Raw genomic sequence first — 20301 nt, forward strand, 5'->3', positions numbered from 1 at the left:
ATGATGGATTGAATTTCTCTTAAGAGTCGGTGATCTGCCCACGTAGGCGCATTGCGAATTCTTTCTTGAATCTTCTCTCGTTCGCTGCCCACCAACATACCTAGGTATACGCGTTCGTCTCTACTAAAGTCCATCATGACCATAACGAAGTACCCCGAGTCTGAAACAGATGTGTGAGTTATTCAGAATCGCATCGTCACTTTCATTTGCGCGAGAACTGACAGCGTGATGTATCCAGACTCATTATCGGAGCCGGCCCTGCCGGCCTGATGGCGGCATACTGGATGGCTCGCTATGGAGTCAAGGCCCGCATTGTGGACAAGCGCGCAGAGAAGGTGATGCTCGGCCATGCTGACGGGCTGGTGCCGCGCACATTAGAGCTATTCGATAGCTGTGGATTCAACCATCGCGTTCGGAATGAAGGAGTTGCGGCAGTTATTTCAACTTACTGGGTTCGTTTCATTGCGCCCTTCAAACACGTCGCAATCGACTAATACCTTTCGGATTGAATAGGGCCTCGACGAGGAAGGGAAGCTCGTGCGCCAAGAGCATTCTGGCGAGAATAATGAATCCCGCATGCCTTTCGTCCATACGCTTTTGGGACAAGGTCGTTTGGAACAATTCATTCTCGATTCGATTCACGAGAATTCGTCTATCAAGGTTGAGCGAGGTGTTGTCGCCGAGGCACTCAACTTTAATGAATTGGACCAAGAGGACCACGCAGCTTATCCTATTACTGTTCAACTTCGGACTCTCAATCCTAAGAATTCAGTTAATGGGGAGGCGAAAGCGCAGAACGGACCGATCAAGCTCGAAAACGGTGTTGTAAATCGCCAGCTTTCCGATGAATCCAATGGCGTCCCACCGGAGATTCAAAGGGAGGAGAAGGTCGAGATCGTCAAAGCGAGATACCTACTTGCTTGCGATGGGGCGCGTAGTTGGACGAGGACCCAGATGGGACTTGCCATGGAAGGATCAAGCACCGAATATGTCTGGTATGTAACCCGAGCCTCCAAATTCGACCGATTGGAACTAACTCGTCCCTAGGGGTGTGGCTGATGTTGTCCCCATTTCCAACTTCCGTAAGTGATTCATCGCGATGCGCATCTTGACACCAGACTAACCCAAAAAATACCCACAGCTGATATTCGCCGCTTGGCTATGGTGGAGAATGCTGCCGGTTCAATTTTGATAGTTCCCCGCGAGCGCAACCTCATGCGCCTCTACGTGCCAATGCCAAAGGGCCAAGATACACAGACACCCGACGCAGAAAATGGCACAACCAACGGCCGCCGCGACAAATCCACATTTACCCCCGACGATCTCCGGAAGATGGTCCAAGCAATCCTTAGCCCATGGGAATTCGATTTCAAGATTTGCGAGTGGTTTTCCGCGTATGGCGTCGGCCAGAGAGTCGCCTCGACACTATCTCGAGAGAACCGTGTCTTCCTTGCCGGCGACGCTGCCCACTCACACTCGCCAAAGATCGGAATGGGAATGAATATGAGTTTACAGGATGGTTTCAACCTTGGCTGGAAACTGGCCCTTGTCGCACAAGGAGGTGCCTCGCCTTCTATACTGGACACGTATAATGCCGAGCGACTGCCTCTGGCGAAGATGTTGGTCGAATACGATCGACAAATCTCGTCGCAATTTACAAAAGACGAAAATGCGTCCGAGGAGATACAGAAGACAGACGCGCGCACGATCCATCAGGAATTTGAAGACTTCTACGAAGGACGCAAGGCATTCTATCCCGCCAGCAATCTAGTCCACAAACTCAGCAATGACAAGGAGCAGAAATTCCAGGGACTAGTGCCCGGAGAGAAATTCCCCGTTCGGAAGCTCCTCAACCAAGCCCGGCTTGATACGCGATGGACAACAAACATATTAGAGAGTGATGGACGGTTCCGACTTGTCGTCCTTGCGGGTGATATCCGCTTTCCGATGCAGAAAGACCGGGTTGATCAACTCGGCAGTGTACTACCCTCTATTCTCAACCGATATGTCGCCCCGATCAGCCAGTTCGATGGCCCGATCAGCACTTTAACCATACACAGCAGCCCTTGGGATGAGGTTGAGTATCACGACTTCCCAGAGGTATTGCGACCATTCGATGAAGTCATGGGATGGGCTTATGATCGTATTTGGTCGGAGAGGGCCTGCAACTACGATGCCGAATGTCAAGGCAAAGCATATGAGAAGTGGGGAGTTGATCTTGTTCGGGGTGCTGTGGCCATCATTCGCCCTGATCAGTATGTTGGATGGGTGGGCGAGTTGGAGGATACCGCAGGCATGACGGGGTACTTTGACCAAATACTCACGAAAGCCCCAAGTGCGTCCAATGGAAATGCGGAGAACAATTAAGAAGCACGAGCTGACATCGGATTCGGAAATTCGTTTTGTAAATACTGCCGAGGTCGAGTGCAGCAGAAGAGAGAGGATACTAGGTGGAGCACATTTTCAATATCCTATTCTTGTGGTTTTTGATCGCAGACTCTGAAGCGGCTGACGCAAGCTGTCTATGGAGGCCAGCGTGAAATTTCTTTAACTTTATATCTCATGGATACCTGAAAATGTAGTATGTTGAAAACCCAAAGCTTGATCTCAGATCCGCTAACAGTAGTGATCATTCACACTCTATTTAGATTAGATGTATTGCTGGTTCTATTTCCGCTCGGACAAAGATCCCGAGAGGTGACGCGGCTGAAAGCGGCAAATTAATCCTAATTGCTTCTAGACGAAGAAGGTTACTTCCTCATCTCCTTCGATTGGGCCAAATAACTTGCCGGTCAGTGATGAGTTTGCCACGGCCCGAGGGAGTATACCCCGTCCCGCCTCCATGAGCTCATTAGAGTGCAAATGGCCACCTCACGCACACAGTACTCCATCGACTCAAGGGAAATCAGTTGTGTGGCCGACCAAAGCCGGCTGAATAGTTTGAATTCTCAGCGATACCTGCAGTGAGAGATTTGGAGCGAAAGGTAACCAGGTGCCTCGATTTTCGGTCTCGAGTCTGAGCTGACTCTATTTTGATAGTTTCGTTTCACCGTTCGAAGGCCAATGTTTTTCTAGAATTTGTCGAACAGGACACCACCAACCCTAATGTCCTCCCAAGAGAAAGACACATCCGCCTCCTCGAACGATAGTGATAGCGATAACTACTTCACCGACCCACCAGAGGATCTAGCAGATCTCACATCACGATACTCCGGCGAAACAGCCATCCAAGATGAAACACAACAACCATCGCCCCGAGTACGATTCAGATCCACGGGCGGATTGCTTCAAAATGCACCACGCCGACATGCAAGCGCCGAACACGATCGCTCCCAGCGCGAAGGACTACCGCATCATCCGACAACACCTTATGCCCACGTATCAGAAGATATAGCAGACACCCCGCTCAACGAGAGAGCACCACAAGCGGGTCAGGACCAGAACCAAGATACAAGCACGAATGAAAAGGCCGAGGGTCCAGCGTCACAGCCGAAGCCATCAGGCCCAGCGCCCCAGACGCTTAACTTCCAATGTACGCGCAATCGGCTCCGATCAACAAAAGACAAGTTCAGAGGCCGAGCTAGGGGCTGGGCCGAGCGAATGGGACGACCACCAACCGGCGGCGACGATTTATATTCGGGCGTATACCACAGCGACTGGGCGACCGGCGGTCAACCACCAGTGTCAGATGTGACGGACAGCATGCACAAGTCAGAAGAGGAAAAGCGACAAAACCAAGCAGGAAGTAGTTCGGAAGCGCATCGACTGGTACGGGACCTGACACAAGACCATTCCGCCAAGCGACGCAAGACGCGCCCGAAACCGTATCCGCATGGTGGGAACGTGTTTATCGGGGGCGATGATGAGTCCAGTCAAGACGAAGGACTACGATATCGCTCCGGTGGAGGTGGGATCTTGTCTCAGTTGCTTAAGTTGAATGGCGGTGGCCAGGATGGGGGAGACATGTCGCGCACAAACAGTCAATCGTCCGTCTCTACTGTCGATTCGAAACCCGGAGAAAAAGGTCCGACGCCAGGAGCACCATCTCAACATTCAGCCGGGACAACTACGCCCAAAAGAAAGCCAGTCAAGTGGTACAAAAGGCCGCCGAACTCAGCGCAGTCGACTCGGAGCGGGAATAATGTGAGTTTGAGCGGAGCGACCACGCCAGTCTCGAATGAAGTGATTTCCGCGGCCGAGAAGCGCCGGGGCAAACAGTCTGATCAGAAGGTGAAATTGGAAGATGAGATTCGAGTCACGGTGCACATTGCCGAAATCATTTGTCGACAGCGGTATATCATGCAGTTGTGTCGGGCGTTGATGTCCTTCGGAGCTCCGACTCACCGACTCGAAGAGTATATGCAGATGACGTCGAAGGTCTTGGAAGTGGACAGTCAATTTCTGTATCTGCCCGGATGCATGATAATGTCTTTCGATGATCCGTCCACGAGAACGACGGAAGTGAAGCTTGTTAGAGTGGCCCAAGGGGTTGATCTGGCCCGACTATCGGATACGCACCTCATATACAAGAACATCATCCACGACGTGATAGGCATTGAGGAGGCCGTTCAAGATTTGGACGAGGTGATGGCTAAGAAGCCCCGTTTCCCCAAGTATATTATTGTTCTCATATACGGGGTTGCTACCGCGACAGTCGGACCATTCGCATTCAACGCTCGACCGATCGATATGCCCATTATCTTCATCAATGGTATACTTGTTGGACTGATGCAACATGTGGCCGCTCCTCGATCAGCTCTCTACTCGAATGTTTTCGAAGTGACCTCGACAGTGGTGACCTCCTTTCTAGCAAGAGCATTTGGAAGTATCCCCAGGGCCATCGTGGATGGTAAACGGCAATACCTCTTTTGCTTTTCTGCAATCTCCCAAGCCTCAATCGCACTGATCCTTCCAGGATTTCTGGTCCTGTGCAGTAGTCTCGAGCTACAATCCCATCAGATCATTGCAGGTTCTATTCGAATGGTATACGCGATTATCTTCTCACTCTTCCTCGGCTACGGCATCACGGTCGGAACAACCGTCTACGGACTCATAGACAAGGGCGCCGTATCAGACATCACCTGCCCAAAGGATGGCGCGTTCTCAAACCCCTACGTCCAACGCTTCCCATTCGTCGCCGTCATGACAGTCTGGCTCCTCATAATCAACCAAGGGAAATGGAAACAACTTCCTCCAATGACAGTCATCGCGCTATGCGGCTACACAACGAACTACTTCAGCACAAAACGCCTGGGATCGAACTCACAAGTCGCGAACACAGTCGGGGCATTCACAATCGGCATCATGGGAAATTTGTACAGTCGTTTATGGCACGGACATGCAGCGACTGCAATTCTCCCGGGCATATTCATCCTGGTACCGTCTGGACTGGCCGCGACGGGAACCTTGATCTCTGGCGTTCAATCTGCCAATGAGATTCGTCAGAATGTTTCGTCGCACGAGGCGCCTAGTACTGCGCCCGGGGCGGGTCTTGCATCTGCTAGCTCGGTGTTTAGCTTGGGGTTTGGCATGATTCAGGTTGCTATTGGGATTACTATTGGTCTGTTTATTGCAGCGTTGATTGTTTATCCGTATGGGAAGAGGAGAAGTGGATTGTTTAGTTTTTAGCTGGACAAGACCTCGTATTCTTGGTCAATTAGGGAGGAGGGGGAGTCAATTCCATAGTCCTACTAGAGTATTTCATTTTCCAGGTTATCGTGCCTGTTGCCCACATGTATTCAGAGATACACTGCAAGTGTTGATGCAGTACGGAGTACTTCGTAGTAGACACATTTTCATCTTCGAGCTTACAAAATTGATTCCAATTCTTCATTTGAACACCTGAACAGATCCTGGATTATAACTGCACCCTTGCACCTCGGCAGTCTTATACTACTCCTGATATACTTACCATTATCCAGGGCTCTCCGTCAACCCAAATACAAAACCCGATTCACCCCGCTACCCCATGCAAATAAATAGAATATCTTCTAGATATTCCATCTCGCATTCGCGTTCCAAACAAACCCGAGCGGGGCAATCTCCATTTCCCCAAACAAGCATTAGCCCCAGGATCGACAAGCGAATCAAAACAGCACCACCGCGCATGTCGCGCCGATCACGGAGATGTCTGGTCAGGCACGATCGGAAAAGTCCGACCGAGAGAAAGTCGGCACAACCAGGGTGGTATTCGCATGGACTAGCCGGGGCACTCCTAGATGTTATTCCAAGTTCCAGGTTTCAAGTTTGGGGCAACTGACCAACAAGGTTGTTCTTCGCTCCAGGGCTGAACCTTGGTTGGATCGGGGATTAACGCAGGAACCTTTATAGTACGACGGGCGTATAAATACCGATCACTCGACACATCTGAGTCACTCGAACTGAAAAGTCAAACTTGAAGACAACTCGAACTGATTCAAGCAAAATGGTCAACGTATCCCTCATCTCCCTCCTCGCAGCCGCGACACTCGCAACCGCCTCACCAACGGTCTATTTGATCCGCCACGGTGAGAAGCCCGACGACGGAAACGGACTCAGCACCGCGGGCGTGCAGCGTGCACAATGTCTGCGTAATGTCTTCGGATCGAGCTCCGAGTATAATATTGGATATATTATGGCTCAGACACCTAAGAGCGGTTGGTAGCTCCAGTTCTTTGGGTATCGAAACACAACATGAAATGGAGCAGTGCTGATTTAGTCCATGCAGATGGTAAACGCCAACGACCCCTCGACACTGTGCAACCCCTCGCTACCGACCTGGGTCTCACGGTTGATACATCCTGCGACCGGGATGATCCTGACTGCGTGAAGGATGTGGTTGATGGGTATAGTGGAAGTGGCAATATTCTAATTTGCTGGGAGCATGATGCTCTCACGGATATTGTTAAGGAACTTGGTGATAAGGATGCGCCGGATTATCCCGATGATAGGTATGTGCTAGTTGCAGAGACTATGAGTTGGAGACAATTTACTAACTTGATGTACAGCTTCAACATCATTTGGACCGATCCCTCACCTTATAGCTCCATTATCGCCGAGACGAGCGAGAACTGCCCTGGTCTGGATAGCTAAATTGCTGCATTGCAAGGAACAATTTGATCCAGTGCCAGGTGTCTACGGAAGATCGCTACGAGATATGACGAAGCATCAAATACTAGTAGAATGTGAATATTTGATCGAGGGATCCTTGTTCTATTCTTTCATCGGATACATTAGACTTGCTAGACAATAACACCGCGAATCGAGATGCACATGTGTATCGTATGAACTGAAAATGGCCAGCATCTATGACAATAAACACCATGCAATGCAGGGCAGGCGACCAGCCGCCTGGGCAGTGGAAAACCGCAATGAAATTAGTCTATCCATCCTATCGAGCATCGACGACCGGTGTCTGATCCCGCCAGACAGCGTAGCCGAGTAGCTCCAATAGGTGGCGCTCGCGATGGGTAAAAGTGCGCACGCCTTCGTTCCGCAGGAACTTTTGTGCATGGCGGAGAAGGATCGGGGCGTGGGTAGTGGGAACAGATAACTGAAGAAGAACGTCATGGTTGAGAACGATTTGATCGGTCGGCGAGGGGAGTGAGTTGAGGAGGAAGTGAGTCTTTTTATCGCGGGAAAGTGAGTCGCAGTATGTCTCCAACATTCGATTTCGCACGATGAATTGCAAGATTGATGGAAAGGAGTCTCGCTGGACGATGGTTTGGGAGATGGGATCTTCCGGTGCAGCAAGACCTTTCTGCATCGCTATGACATACTCCAAGTCTTCTAGCAAGGGTGTCATCTGCATCCGGGCAAGAGAAGCGTGATCCAAGATAGGACGGTCGTAGCCGAGCTTTTTCCTCCAGAAATAGTTGCACAAAACAAGGGAGATGATACAAGGGATCAGTACAACATAACCCCACCATCGCTCCGCAGTGACCATCGACGCGGCACCGGCAACTAATCCATTAAGTCCGTTGACGATCGCATGCCAATGAAAGCGTCGAAAGCGGGTATGCAGTCGGCGCCGAATCTCATCATCGGGCTCACTCGCCTTGACAGCAGCGTCATGTAAATGGAATCTTCGAATCAAACACACTGACCAGACAGCATTGGCTATTCCAAACAACGCCGCAAGTCCATTGCCGACATAGCCCGAGAGAAGGTTACTGGCTTTGTACACCTTCGGATTAGCACCACCGATAGCCATCAGGGTACCGATACCGACCAGCATCGACCCCAAACCCATCAGAACGTCCATGACAATGCGGTCCACGACCTCAGTGCCCATCTCCCTGTAAATCACACCCAGCCGACTCCCCAGTAACCTCGTAATCTCCACATTCTTGCAATGATATTGCTGAAGTCGAGTCAAGTGTACCCGCTCCGCCTGGAGAAGCTTGACATTGCGATAACTCAATTTGAAATCCTGAATGGCCACGAGGATCATTCCCAACGCCAACGTACCACCAATACCCATCAGGACAGCGGCGAATTTCGGGACCGGAATTTCATTCCAGACATTCGCAGCAAAGTCGCCGGCATTGGCAAGCTCGAGATATCCTACGCTGGCAAGGAGGCTGTTCTTAAACTGTTGCTGGTGGAGTAGGCGAAACCGACCGCGGCGCCGGATTAGGGTGACCTGGTCTTTGGAAGATTCGAGGGATTCTTGCCAGGTGATATCACTGGCTTCGCGGGCGAGTTTGGGAATGGGGGCTATGGTGGACAATTCGAGATCCGAAGGTGAGGTCGATGAGGGAATTTCCGGTGTTTTTTGAAGTGTTTTTGGGGGGTATTGGGGGTGAGTCGGTGAGGACAAGGGGGCGATGAGGGTGTCGGAGGAGGCCCCGGGGGTGGCCATGATGTCGTCGGTCGTGAATGGAACCAGTTCACATGTCTCACGACCGACAGGTGGTGGAGGTAGGTGGGAGGGGGGAATAGAGGAGTGAAGAGGAGGTGAAGAGAGGTACAGGAGAAAGAAAGAGTGGAAAAGTGGAAACAAAAAGAGAGGAAGAGAGGAAGCCAAGGTTGGCAAGGGGAAAAAAGGCGGAGAAGGAAAGTGTGGGGCGTAGGGCTGACCGTGGATCCTCAGCCCTACGCTTGGCATATATTACTAGTATGCTAGTATAGTATTACTTATTGTATACTATGTATCTAGTGCTTACTAGGATATTGCAGGCCGGATTGTTCTATTTCTGTATTGGCTGGTTAAGCTTTAACCTATCCTGGTGAACACACAGGCGAGAACACCTGCTCTCTGCATTACGCAACCTATGACCCACTCACTACAGGCAGCCAAATTGTGAGAAGTAAATTTAATAATAAACTATTCAAAAAAAAAAAAAACAAAGAGATCAAAGCGCGTGATTCACTCGTCCCTTTGACGCCCGCTAGAAGGAACTACCTGGTATCCGGTCTATTGCTTTTGCACACTGTCCGCGCACTAGAGCTTTCCTACGTCATTGGGTTGCATGAACTTGAGTAATAAGATTGGTGTGGCAAGGAGAGAGAATGGCTTTCGTTAATAATACTTGTTACCCCATTACATGCGAAATCCAATAAAACAGACATCCCCAGATTTGAGTCCCAAGGCAATTATGGTATGATTGTCACGCATCCCAACCTCAAATGTCAAAGGCCGGAACTCTGGAGGAAGCCAAATTGCCTTTTTGCCATTCAATGTGATCCACTGATTGTTGGTTTCCAGGGATACCTGCGAGATAGCTTGGTTTTGAGTATTGGATTGACCTGAAATTCCATCTTGCATCAAGGTGATTGGCATCTGGCTTGTCCTTTCCTCTCGTTCACCAGTTCTAATCATCATGGAACCAAATGCATTTCGAAGATTTCGCTTTCGCCGCAAAGCCAAAGCTACCAGTCTCACTTGGAATGGATTTTTCCAGAAAGTATCATTCCCTGAATCAAGCACACCGAAGTTGGTTCGCAGGTGTGTTTCATGGCCAAATTTGCGGAGACCAGTAATATTCAAGTTACTTTCCAGGCTTGGCCCGCCGTTGAAGAACTCAAGTTTAGTAACCTTCTGATCCACCCGCCAATATTTTAACTGTGCGCCAGTTTTCGTATCCCAGAGTATAACTATGTAATCCATACCACATGCCAATAGATCACTTCGCGAAAATTCTAGGCAAGGGGATGAAGATAAGGGCTGTTGCCCGTTAGGCAGAGCTGTGTGGAGTGTGCCTTTCTGGGTGCCTGTTCTTGTGTTCCATAATGATATCTTATCTTGGATTGTGTCAGTGCGGTTCGTGTAATTGCTCATCAGCGCGATCATTTGATTGTCAGGAGAGAAGGCGATTGCAGAAATTAGTATTGTAAGATTCCCTCTGGACGTAAATGTCCTTTCCGAGTCGTTGCTATGAACCTGAAGCATATGCTTGCAAACGCCCGTCGTTGTGTCCCAGACACCTAATGGTGGAGGACATCTGAATGGACTCGGAGGATGAAAGAAATGGGGATATATCGTTTTTGCCACATATTTTGATACCAATAGCCTTCCATTGGCTGACATCGACATGGATTCAATCTCATTAGACTCAACTTCTAGAGCCGTGAGTGCGGCGAGATCCCAGAGGCGTAAAATACCATCAACTCCACCAGATGCCATTTGCATTTGTTGGCCATCTGATGCTAGCGCTGCTGACAAAATTAAGTCTGGTTGCGTCTCATAACTTAGTTTTAGAACTGCTGTCGAGCAATCCCAGCCAGTTATAAACTTATTTGCCCAAGCCACCACCAGCATGGAGCTATCGGATGTAAAGGCAAACTCACGAACATCGTGAATATCACTCTGTCTTTCACGGAACTTAATATGTATGGATGAGATCTTGCGATTACCCGTCATAGTATCCCAAAGGCTGATTCCGTCATACCCCACAAGAGCCAGTACTTGGCTATCAGGAGAGAAAGCCAGTCGGCGGGACATTAGCTTCTGAACACCAGTGTCAATTTCGTGAATTAGCCTGCCACTCGTGGCGTCCCATAGTCTAGTCCTCCCTTGATGCGGTGAAAAAGACACTAGAAGCTTTCCATTGGGCGATATTTGTAGAGACTCAACTGGAAACACTGAATGACCCTCGAACTTGTGATTGATTGCTCCCGTCATGAGATCAGCGAGCTCAATCGTACCATCTGAAAATCCAGACGCAAGAATACAGCCACCAGGAGAAAATACCCTGTCCAGGGCTGGCTTTCGATATCCGATCATATTATGCGTCACAGTGCCATCTATGAGATCATACAGGATCATCTCCCCCATGCCAGACGCAAACGCCAGTTGTTGGCTGCTAGGCGAAAACTTTACTGCTTGGATATCAGCGCGGTTGAGTTGAGCATCATCCCGCAAGGCTTTGATTGCCCTATCCCAGACCCTCAGTCTCCCACGAAGAGACAGAGACGCCAGAAATCGGCCATTGGGGGAAAAGGCCAGCGGCTCGAAGTGATTCCTCTCAGGGCTGTCAGAGGGTTTGGTGTTAAGTTCTTCATCGAATTCGATCTTGTATTCCAAGTCGCCTGTAGTGGGGTCCCAGACTCGTATTGAGTAATCGGAAACAGAAGCCAAGTGCCGACCGTCAGGCGAGAAAGTCACTCCGAAAACTTGACTTTCATGGCCTTCGAGGGTCTGTAACGCTGGACTCCAAGTTTCATCTACCACCGGTAGTTGGGATAGCCACGGGGGAAGATTGAATTCAAGCTTTTTGCGGATTGCATTCCTGGGAGAAAATACCAATACAGAACTGTAGAGTTGGAGAGGAAATGCATCGACGACCTGGAAGTTTTTGAGTATGAAGCGTCTTGCATAGTGAAGAAACTCGAACGTGTCGGAGCTGTCATCCTTCCGATTCTAGATTCCTAATGTTAATCGTCTCTGCTATCTGACATAATAGTATGTACAACTTACTGATATAATTGCCAATAGAAGGTCTATGGACCTTAAAATCTCTGAAGTTTGACTTAAGAGGCTCAGAACCTCCATCCAGTGCAAGAGGTGTTTCTGAAGAAATGAAATTGCTTCCCTGAGAAGATTCTCGAAGAAAGGATCGCCTGATGAATCTGCAGATGATACTAGATGATATACCCAATAGCAGCAGGCATAGCCTAGCTCCGAAGGGAGATGATAAGATAGGGTGTCGAGATCGAGATCTACACGAGGTGTCCCATCTTCAGCCAATTGGCAAATATTCCTTTGGAGGTGTTTCCGACATAATGACATGCATTGAATGGTCAGATGACGATTTGCAACTCTTGAATCAATATACAGGGGAGTTTTTTCCCGTATTTCTGGATCAAGAAGGAAGTCTCGGAACGATAGATGGAATAGCCGCACTGGGAAATGTTTCTTATCTGGAACACTAAGAACCGAGTGTAGAGTGTCTAAAGTGTTCTGGATCGTCGTCTCTGTGGTATCGAGAAGCTTGGAAAGCGAGGCGATCGGCAGTGGTTTCTCGAGAATCACAATGGCACCCACGATCTGCTTAAATCTCGCAATTACCCGTTCTCGATGCTTCGTGGTTTCGGAGCTACCAAACTGCCTTTTGAGAACCGGAAGATATGTTCTATCCAGTTTCGATAGAATGTCTGAGGACGATAGTATGTCGGCAAGGATTTCCGCAGGGTCAAAGGAGCGATCTTCGAGCATGCGACAAATGGTAGCAGCGAATATGAAGAGCGGCGAGGATAGTTTTACGAATTGGTCGAGTGTTGAATCGCCTGGCCAATTATCAGGTAAGGAGCGATTTGACCTGATTGTGGACAGTCTGTGGCTCAGGAATAGTGATAGATCTTTTGCGATAACTTCTTTGGCAATCTCATGCAGAATGAAGTCCTGGTGGTTCGAAAGCCTGGAGAACTCTAAACGAATTTCAAGCTCTGGCCTGCTGGTAATGAATACCCGGAAATGCAGTGGATTTGACTGTTGAAGTTGGGGTAAAAGGTGGAGTATGAGCCTTATATCTTCATCTCCGTCGCACTCGTCCAGCGCATCGATTAATATGACGACTGTCTGCGAAACATCTGCCTGCTCAGATGATAAGTTCAGAAGAGGGTGAATGATCAGTTTATTAAACTGCTCTTTCATCCCCTTCATGGCAATGCCCGGGTCAGCAGAAACTGCTTGTTCAATATGAGGGTGCAGTTGAGGGATGCTGATTGCGAATTGTCGTGCAATTGATGATATAAGCTTCCCGGCATTTCCTCTGTCTCCCTCGCCTCTTTTGAAGAAGAAGCTGGCGCCCAATGCGTTTCTTTCGTTGAAATACATTGCAACACTTCGAGAGATTGTCGATTTCCCTGTTCCGGCCATTCCATTTAACCAAAATACTATACATTGGCCATTGGGCGAGTTTCGGGGAGAGGAAGCCCATTCTCTGATCTGGCGAAGAAGACCAACTCGCGTTCCTTCCAGACATTCGTTTTCATGTTGGTCTCGGAATGAGTTGAAGAGAGCTTCGGGTACCATTGGTAGCTGTGTCTCGAAGGCTAGTATATCGCAGTTAGCTCGGTAGTCACTTGAAGGGATAACATGTAGCTTACTGGGAGAATGATGAAACTCGTTATTGATAGTCCCATTATTGATCCCGACCTGCGGCCCGAAGTTGTGATCGCCAAAGGATACGGTGGGACCCATCGTTCGAAGTCTTGGGTTTCCTAAGGTTGGCAAGGAGGGAGAGAGTGGGAACGCGGGTCCCTAACTTTCTCTGAGGCGTTTGCGGTAATTCTCGATCTAGTCGTATCGAGTTTAGTGTCTTCGTATATGTACATATCAGCTGGATAGAGACTGGAAAGGCACGCAGTGCTTACTGCATGCATATTGGAGGATGGAACTTCGCCGCCACATCCATTTCGGGGTGTCACGAGCCGGCATCGAATCAGATATCGTTGTGGATATCCATCGCGCAAAAACGTATTATCGAATGGCGTCAACCTTGGAAGTAGGGAGGTTAAAGTACGCTTGCAGCGCTTGTCATGCGCGCTGGGTAGGCCACAGTCGGAGAATTGAACTTAGGAAAAAAATCTATTCATTTTAGAAAATCACGCTAGCTGATGCAAAAGCAACCGAAAATGCAAATCAAGCCCTCTTCGCACTCTTCTCCTCCATGGGGTTCTCACTCAGCGCCCGAATAAGTTTCGCACCCGCATCAGCCGTGTCGTAAGAATGGGCATTCCAGAACGCCGCCTCCCGATCCGACCCCTTGAGAACATCATCCTGGACCTTCTCCGTCGTCGGAGAAGGAGACCCATCCGAATGCCCCGTATCAGTCCCAGACTCGTAAACGTTAACACGCTCATGGAAGCGAACACGTTGTCGCACACGGCCGGGCGAATCACCCGGTGAACCCGCACGACCCGACGCAATGCCCGCACTCATTTCGTAGAAATCCTTCCGCACGGCGTGGCGGCAGATTTCTTCTTGGTACAATGTTTCCGCGAAGATCTTCTGCATGGCTGTGGCGGCGATAAAGCGGATGCCTAGGTAGGCCTGTTCGGCGATGAAGACGGTGAGAAGAAGAGAGGAGAGGTGGACCTCTTCCATGTTACCGCGGTAAATGTGGACAATAGCCGCAGTGGAGATCGTTCCCATCCAAGCCAGGAAATCCAGCCCCAGCAGAGATGGACCGATTGAGTCCGCGCGGATAGGTGGTGGTCGTTGGTTTTCGCGGGCGAGTTTGAAAAAGTCACCGCGTAGTTCGAGCCAATTGTTCAGCAAGAAACCGAGTGGGACAAGTGGCCAGGCAACGCCGAATAGCGCGAGATATCCGAATTGAACGCACATCTCCAGGATGTCTTCCTCGACCTCGTAGCCATCCGAGTCGGCCTCTTCGCGGAGTCGTTGCAAAATGGAGTCTCGCCGGGCGGGTCCAGGAGGAGGAGATCGGTTGCTTTGGAGAAACTGCGCTGGCGAGTCAAGCCAGCCTTGCGATCTTGGTAATTGCGCCACTTTTGGTAGAGCTTCTGTTTGACGTATGGGAGGATAATCTCCTCACAGAAACTGAAGATCTGTGCTGTCATTGACAGGTAGATGACCTCTTGCTGGAAGCGAGACCCATCAACTTGGAAGTCTTTGTGCGCCATCTCAATATTCAAACCCGCTCGCTTGATGATGTCGAGATGGGGTACGATTGTCTTTCCGAATGGAACATAGACGTAGGCTGTGAGGATAGTCGGCAGGAACGAAGTGATAAAGTTCATGACGAAAGTCTTCTGCGTCTGGGCCAGATCATAAAGATCTCTCGTGCGGTAGTTCTCGTACTCCGTCAAGCGGGTCGCAATGCTCGTCAGCAGCGAAGTGATAAATGGCAGCGATAGCGAGAAAATAATCGTAGGCGCGAATTCTAGATAACCCTGGAATTTCCCATCGTAGACCTCAGAGATGAACACCTCCGAAGCAAAAGTCACGACAATCAAGCTTCCCAGCGCAACCGCCGCGACCGAGGCAAACGGGATTAGCAAAAGTTGACGAAGAAACTGCTTCCATCCAGGGAAGACACGCGTTACTTGGCCAGTAATCGGATCCTTGATCTCCTTCTCCCATTTATACTGCGGGCGATTCACCTTGAGGACACCCACACCGCGCACCCCCCACCGATGTGCGAGGTCGAATTCGCGGACTTTCCAGTACTCGACAAAACAGATGCACCACACACATAGCGCAGACCCATAGATGATCGAATAAGGACCGAAATATAACCAACCCACAATGCCCATCGCGGCAGGTATAACCAAAGCAATAGAATAGCATTGGATGAAGGCGAAATAGAAGGCGACCTTCTCACCAAAGAGCGCGCGGATGGTATCCAGATCCCGAATTGTGAGGACGGTCTTCCTACTCCACGCCCTCAACAACTCTGTGCAGGCGTCCTTATCGTGTAGCGGGAATGACGCGGTGATGCGTTCCCATTTGCCGAATTCGGGTGTGATTCCAGCGCCGCCCAACTCTTTGGACCAAGTGACGGCGTGGTATATGGAGCGGATTTCTTCGGCGGGGGTTTCGGCGGTTGCGGAAGTTTCTGTGGCTGACGGAAGTTTGTGGGTAATGGCGTACATCCAATCTTTGACTCTGTGAATCATATTAGTATGGCTCTCATGACGTAGGCTTGGGGGTATGAGGCAATATGTTGAGCTAGATGTATACCTTGACTGCTGCACCATTGTGCCGAGGTGGTCCCTCGGGACACGAATGCAGACGAGGAGGGCTTTTCCATGGCCATGACGGATTTGAACACGAAGACCAGCTTCAGTCAGATCGGCCATGAGAGTGCGAAACTCAGCGATGGCCTGCGATTGCTCTGCAGTGGGTGGTTAGCATATGAGCTTAACTCCGCGGGGACAGCTATAGCTATCGGACATACCTAAGTCACCGAATTCATATTGCAGGACCCAGTCGACACCAAGGTTATCATTTTCAGCACTTTCAAGGGAGATCCCGGCGAGCCAAGACATCGAGACATGCGGAGAAAAGGTTTCGAAAAGACGGTGTGGGGGAAGTGGGAGAAGAAGTGAGGTTGGAAAGAAAAGGCGGGCGTGGAAAGAAAGAAAAGGCGGCGGGGGGGACGCTAGCGATCGATCAGCGCTTAAGGGGAAGGGGATTCTTATTTGCATTTATGGGGTATTTAATATTGTTACTATTATTATAATCATCCAATTAATGTTACCGTAATCAGATTATTATTTTAGAGCTTGAATTATCCTCGATTCTATTCTATTCTGCCGATTCTGCTTCTGCTTACTCTGGTACTTTGTTGTGGTTGTCATAGATCCACCTCAGCCCTACAAGGCGAAGAAGCATCGGCTGCATTGCATGAGACATTTTTGAGTGACACTTTTGAGGATAATACTTTTTGTATAATGACAGTGACTCTGAATTGTCACTCATGCCATTTCTATTCATTATTGACACTCTCATATCATTCCCTTCCTCCCTCTTCTCTCGCTTGCATCATTGTGGAACAATCTCTCTCGTGACCCACCGTGGAGAGCCTCCTGAGTGGCAGAAAACGAGGAAGAACACCTGGCACACGAATTGCCGCATTCAAATTAGAATTTTCATCAAACGTAGCCTGACCCAGGTGACGAAATTTGTACAAGACGGAGTTGACGGAATCGACGGGTCCCAGCAGGAATGTCTCGAAAACAAGAAAAACAACCACACATAATTCATTTAATTCAATTTGAAAGGAAAAGTTGCTGCCTGCGCCAAGCCCAATTGGGATTCCGCATCTGCCTGTTGGGTCTTTTGTCCACGAAAAGAATGGGGATATGTGGTGCAGGAATGGCAAGGGAAGGGAAATCAGATATACGCACTATTCAGAGTAGTTGTTAAGCATCTACTCAACTATTCTAGATGTCAATTGCAATTAGAGATACTCACTAAAGACCACTATCCTCCGACCTCAGCCAAGACAAATAGCCCACTCATCAACGCAGGCACCCACATTCATTCGTCCTCCCCTTCCCCTTTCTTCTCCCCTGCAGCCACCCCCGTATACCCCCGTATATCATACAAGGCGATCTCCGATCGGCGACCGGGGTGACATCTTCAATTCCAATTACCGGGCAACTGGGCATTATCCCCAATATTCCCTCGCAATTCTCCCAATTCCCTCGATCACATTCTGCCAAGTCTTTTTATTCACCACCTGGGCACCCCACACAAAAGACAGCCTGTTGCTCATCCAGCTCACCCACAAGTCGTCATGGCCCGCCCAGCTTTTCGCGGCAAGCATGCCACCCTTGGAATCAGCGTGCTCCTCTTCACGTTTATGTTTCTACCCACTTTCCTCATACTGTTGGCTGTCATCGTCTTTTTCGTCCTAGCTTATCCCCGGATTCGCAGATCCCTGACGGCCATTCGGGGGGGATAGCATTGATAATTACTAATGAACGTAGGACATCATCGTATGTATATAACCACTGCAAACTTCAATTTCATTTTGCTATGCTGACTTGTATCAAAGATCATGCTTTTCTCTTCAAAATTCTCAAGCTTCGTTCTGGGTGCGATTTATTCTAGTCGCTGCAACTCTCCGTGACTCCAGGGCTGCCAGTTTAATGGATGATTCGTCGGCGCGTCACTCCATTGCTAGCCCATAATTTCAATTTCCAATGCTATCTGGACAGGGAAATCGGCAGGTGGTTCGTGACCGCTGCTTAATATCTGGGTGAATAATGTATCTATAATGCGGACGTATGCACTTGTCTTCGTTGTGCCAATCTCACCCCTTGCTAGAGCCGGCGGCTTCCGGGAATTACCACGCACCATCAGATGAGTGCACTTCTCCTTGGATGGATGAAAGCACTCAATTATGTTCAAGAGGGATCGATGGTCGCGTTGGATCATGTGGATAACGGCATAACGACTGCTACTATACAAATACCGCTGACCAGCCTAATCACCACGCATTTCATTCGCTCCAGCTAGAAAATTTCCAACGCAGCGCTTTATACATGCTCTCTCTCTCTCTCTCTCTTGTTCCCAAGGTCCCTGCACTTCGTTCTCGTTTACTACTTCAGAATCCATCTGCCTAGTGCCAAGTCAGCGGAAAAGTTTTCAGTGCCGACCTTCCGATCCCAATCCTGTCAAAATTGGACACAATTGGCCACCACAACCCACCGTCATCATAGTGGGTCGACGGGTAGGGCTGAGGGCACATGGATCATGGAGAAATGGAAGAAGGGGAAAGCACAGAGCGAAAGGGGGCTAAGATTAGCCCGAGTTTTCACCCTGGTTATCATTACTCATTCGCCGCATTTCATTTCATCCTACTTTGTTCTATTCCATCCCAGGTCACAGCGTCTCAGTCAAACTCTGCTATACATACCGATGAAGACGTGCACAGCATTCACACTGGCACAACACAACAACCAGCGAAGCCCGTCATATTACTATGGGCTAAGCTCTCCCATGAGGAACAGCGCCGTAATCAGCGCCAACAGAAGCCCACCGATGGCCGAACAGAAAACCTGCCAAAATGTCAGCAAACAGCACCTCCTCCGTCCATGAAAAACTGGCGCAAGTCGAAAAGCCACAGCAGCCCGACCACTTCAGTTTCTTTTCCTCGGACACACTAAACACCAGCACAGGGTCGTCATGGGATGAGCTTTTCCCCGGTGGTGAAATCGACCACATCATCCAAGAGAAGACGAAGCAACGTCCCGACCCATCCAGACCAACCTGGTGGATCGATGTGTGCGATGCATCGGAAGAAGATGTATCCCAGCTAGCACAGGCACTTTCCATTCACCCGCTCACGGTGGAGGATATCGTCATCCGTGAACCGAGAGAGAAGGTAGAGGTGTTCAAAAACTACTACCTCATCTCCTTCCAGACACTAGTCGACAATGCAAAAGAAGAAGAGGAAAGACCCGGATACCCCCATCCAGCCGAGATGTACATTCTCGTCTTCCAATACGGCGTTGTGACCTTCTCCCCAAGCGGATGCCATCATATCAAGCGAGTTCGCTCGCGAATCCGCAAAATGCACGATCCCCTGATATTGTCAAGTGACTGGATCTGCTACGCTCTGATGTAAGTAGTCAAGTCCCCCCGCTAATACATCGAATGCAAAACTAACAACCAACACAGCGACGACATAGTCGACAGTTTCGAACCCTACACCCGCTCCGTAGAACACGAATCCGAAGCGATAGAAGACCAAGTCTTCATCGCCCGAATCGACGACGTAAAATCCCTCATCCCAACCGTCGACATCCTCCGCAAGAAAATCACCCACATCATCCGCTGTCTACACAGCAAAGTGGACGTACTGAACGGCTTCGTGAAGCGCTGCGAAGCACCCGATCGATCTCCCGTCTTTCCGGGCGGCGAGTTACTCCTCTACCTCGGTGACGTACAGGATCATCTCGTCACGACGTTGTCGACGTTGGGACATATTGATGAGATCATTGGTCGGAGTCAGGGGAATTGTTTGGCGCAGCTTAGTGCGTCGAGTTTGAGGATTAGTTTGACCATCAATTCGGCGCTGAGTAAGGTTACGCTTATCGCGACGGTTTTTGTGCCGTGTCATCTTGTTACGGGATTGTGGGGGATGAATGTTGAGGTTCCTGGTCAGGAGGATAGTGGGTTGACTTGGTTTTTTGGGATTGTGGGATGTTTTGTTGCGTTTATGGTTATTTGTTTGGGGGTTGCTGCTAAGTATAAGTTGTTGTAGGTGCAAGTAGATGGTGGTGTTTTCGAAGTGAGAGGTCATAGAAGATAGATCAAGTACTACTAAAGGATCGCTTTTGCATTTCCAATAAATTGAAATTTGCAGTGTGGATATCATGACGATTCGTCTTTCTATCATT

General features: G+C 49.5%; 7 protein-coding genes across 7 annotated transcripts; 4 read left to right on the plus strand and 3 right to left on the minus strand.

Moving 5' to 3' along the window:
• Window positions 1-135: 135 nt before the first annotated feature.
• Window positions 136-2367, plus strand: N7533_000124 (uncharacterized protein; the record flags this gene model as incomplete). Its single annotated transcript, XM_057096774.1, has 5 exons — window positions 136-173; window positions 239-452; window positions 514-995; window positions 1048-1082; window positions 1142-2367. The coding sequence occupies 5 exons, from the start codon at window positions 136-138 to the stop codon at window positions 2365-2367; spliced, it is 1995 nt and encodes a 664-aa protein (XP_056965267.1).
• A 738-nt stretch (window positions 2368-3105) lies between these two features.
• On the plus strand, window positions 3106-5628 carry N7533_000125 (threonine/serine exporter family protein; the record flags this gene model as incomplete). The annotated part of the gene is made up of 1 exon (XM_057096775.1): window positions 3106-5628. One exon carries the CDS (start codon window positions 3106-3108, stop codon window positions 5626-5628), a length of 2523 nt encoding a protein of 840 aa, XP_056965268.1.
• Window positions 5629-6424: 796 nt separating this feature from the next.
• On the plus strand, window positions 6425-7071 carry N7533_000126 (uncharacterized protein; the record flags this gene model as incomplete). The annotated part of the gene is made up of 3 exons (XM_057096776.1): window positions 6425-6635; window positions 6707-6929; window positions 6987-7071. 3 exons carry the CDS (start codon window positions 6425-6427, stop codon window positions 7069-7071), a joined length of 519 nt encoding a protein of 172 aa, XP_056965269.1.
• Window positions 7072-7369: 298 nt separating this feature from the next.
• On the minus strand, window positions 7370-8842 carry N7533_000127 (uncharacterized protein; the record flags this gene model as incomplete). The annotated part of the gene is made up of 1 exon (XM_057096777.1): window positions 7370-8842. The coding sequence occupies one exon, from the start codon at window positions 8840-8842 to the stop codon at window positions 7370-7372; it is 1473 nt and encodes a 490-aa protein (XP_056965270.1).
• Window positions 8843-9523: 681 nt separating this feature from the next.
• Window positions 9524-13624, minus strand: N7533_000128 (NACHT and WD40 domain protein; the record flags this gene model as incomplete). Its single annotated transcript, XM_057096778.1, has 3 exons — window positions 9524-11842; window positions 11900-13476; window positions 13531-13624. The coding sequence occupies 3 exons, from the start codon at window positions 13622-13624 to the stop codon at window positions 9524-9526; spliced, it is 3990 nt and encodes a 1329-aa protein (XP_056965271.1).
• A 441-nt stretch (window positions 13625-14065) lies between these two features.
• On the minus strand, window positions 14066-16437 carry N7533_000129 (anoctamin family protein; the record flags this gene model as incomplete). Its single annotated transcript, XM_057096779.1, has 4 exons — window positions 14066-14841; window positions 14889-16054; window positions 16130-16283; window positions 16347-16437. 4 exons carry the CDS (start codon window positions 16435-16437, stop codon window positions 14066-14068), a joined length of 2187 nt encoding a protein of 728 aa, XP_056965272.1.
• A 2528-nt stretch (window positions 16438-18965) lies between these two features.
• Window positions 18966-20165, plus strand: N7533_000130 (magnesium transporter CorA family protein; the record flags this gene model as incomplete). The annotated part of the gene is made up of 2 exons (XM_057096780.1): window positions 18966-19522; window positions 19580-20165. The coding sequence occupies 2 exons, from the start codon at window positions 18966-18968 to the stop codon at window positions 20163-20165; spliced, it is 1143 nt and encodes a 380-aa protein (XP_056965273.1).
• Window positions 20166-20301: the final 136 nt, after the last annotated feature.

This window comes from Penicillium manginii (assembly GCF_028828005.1).
Source record: "Penicillium manginii strain IBT 31320 chromosome Unknown utg000001l:1.0-3466041.0:1.0-3467806.0, whole genome shotgun sequence".
In the NCBI taxonomy this organism is placed as follows: domain Eukaryota; kingdom Fungi; phylum Ascomycota; class Eurotiomycetes; order Eurotiales; family Aspergillaceae; genus Penicillium; species Penicillium manginii.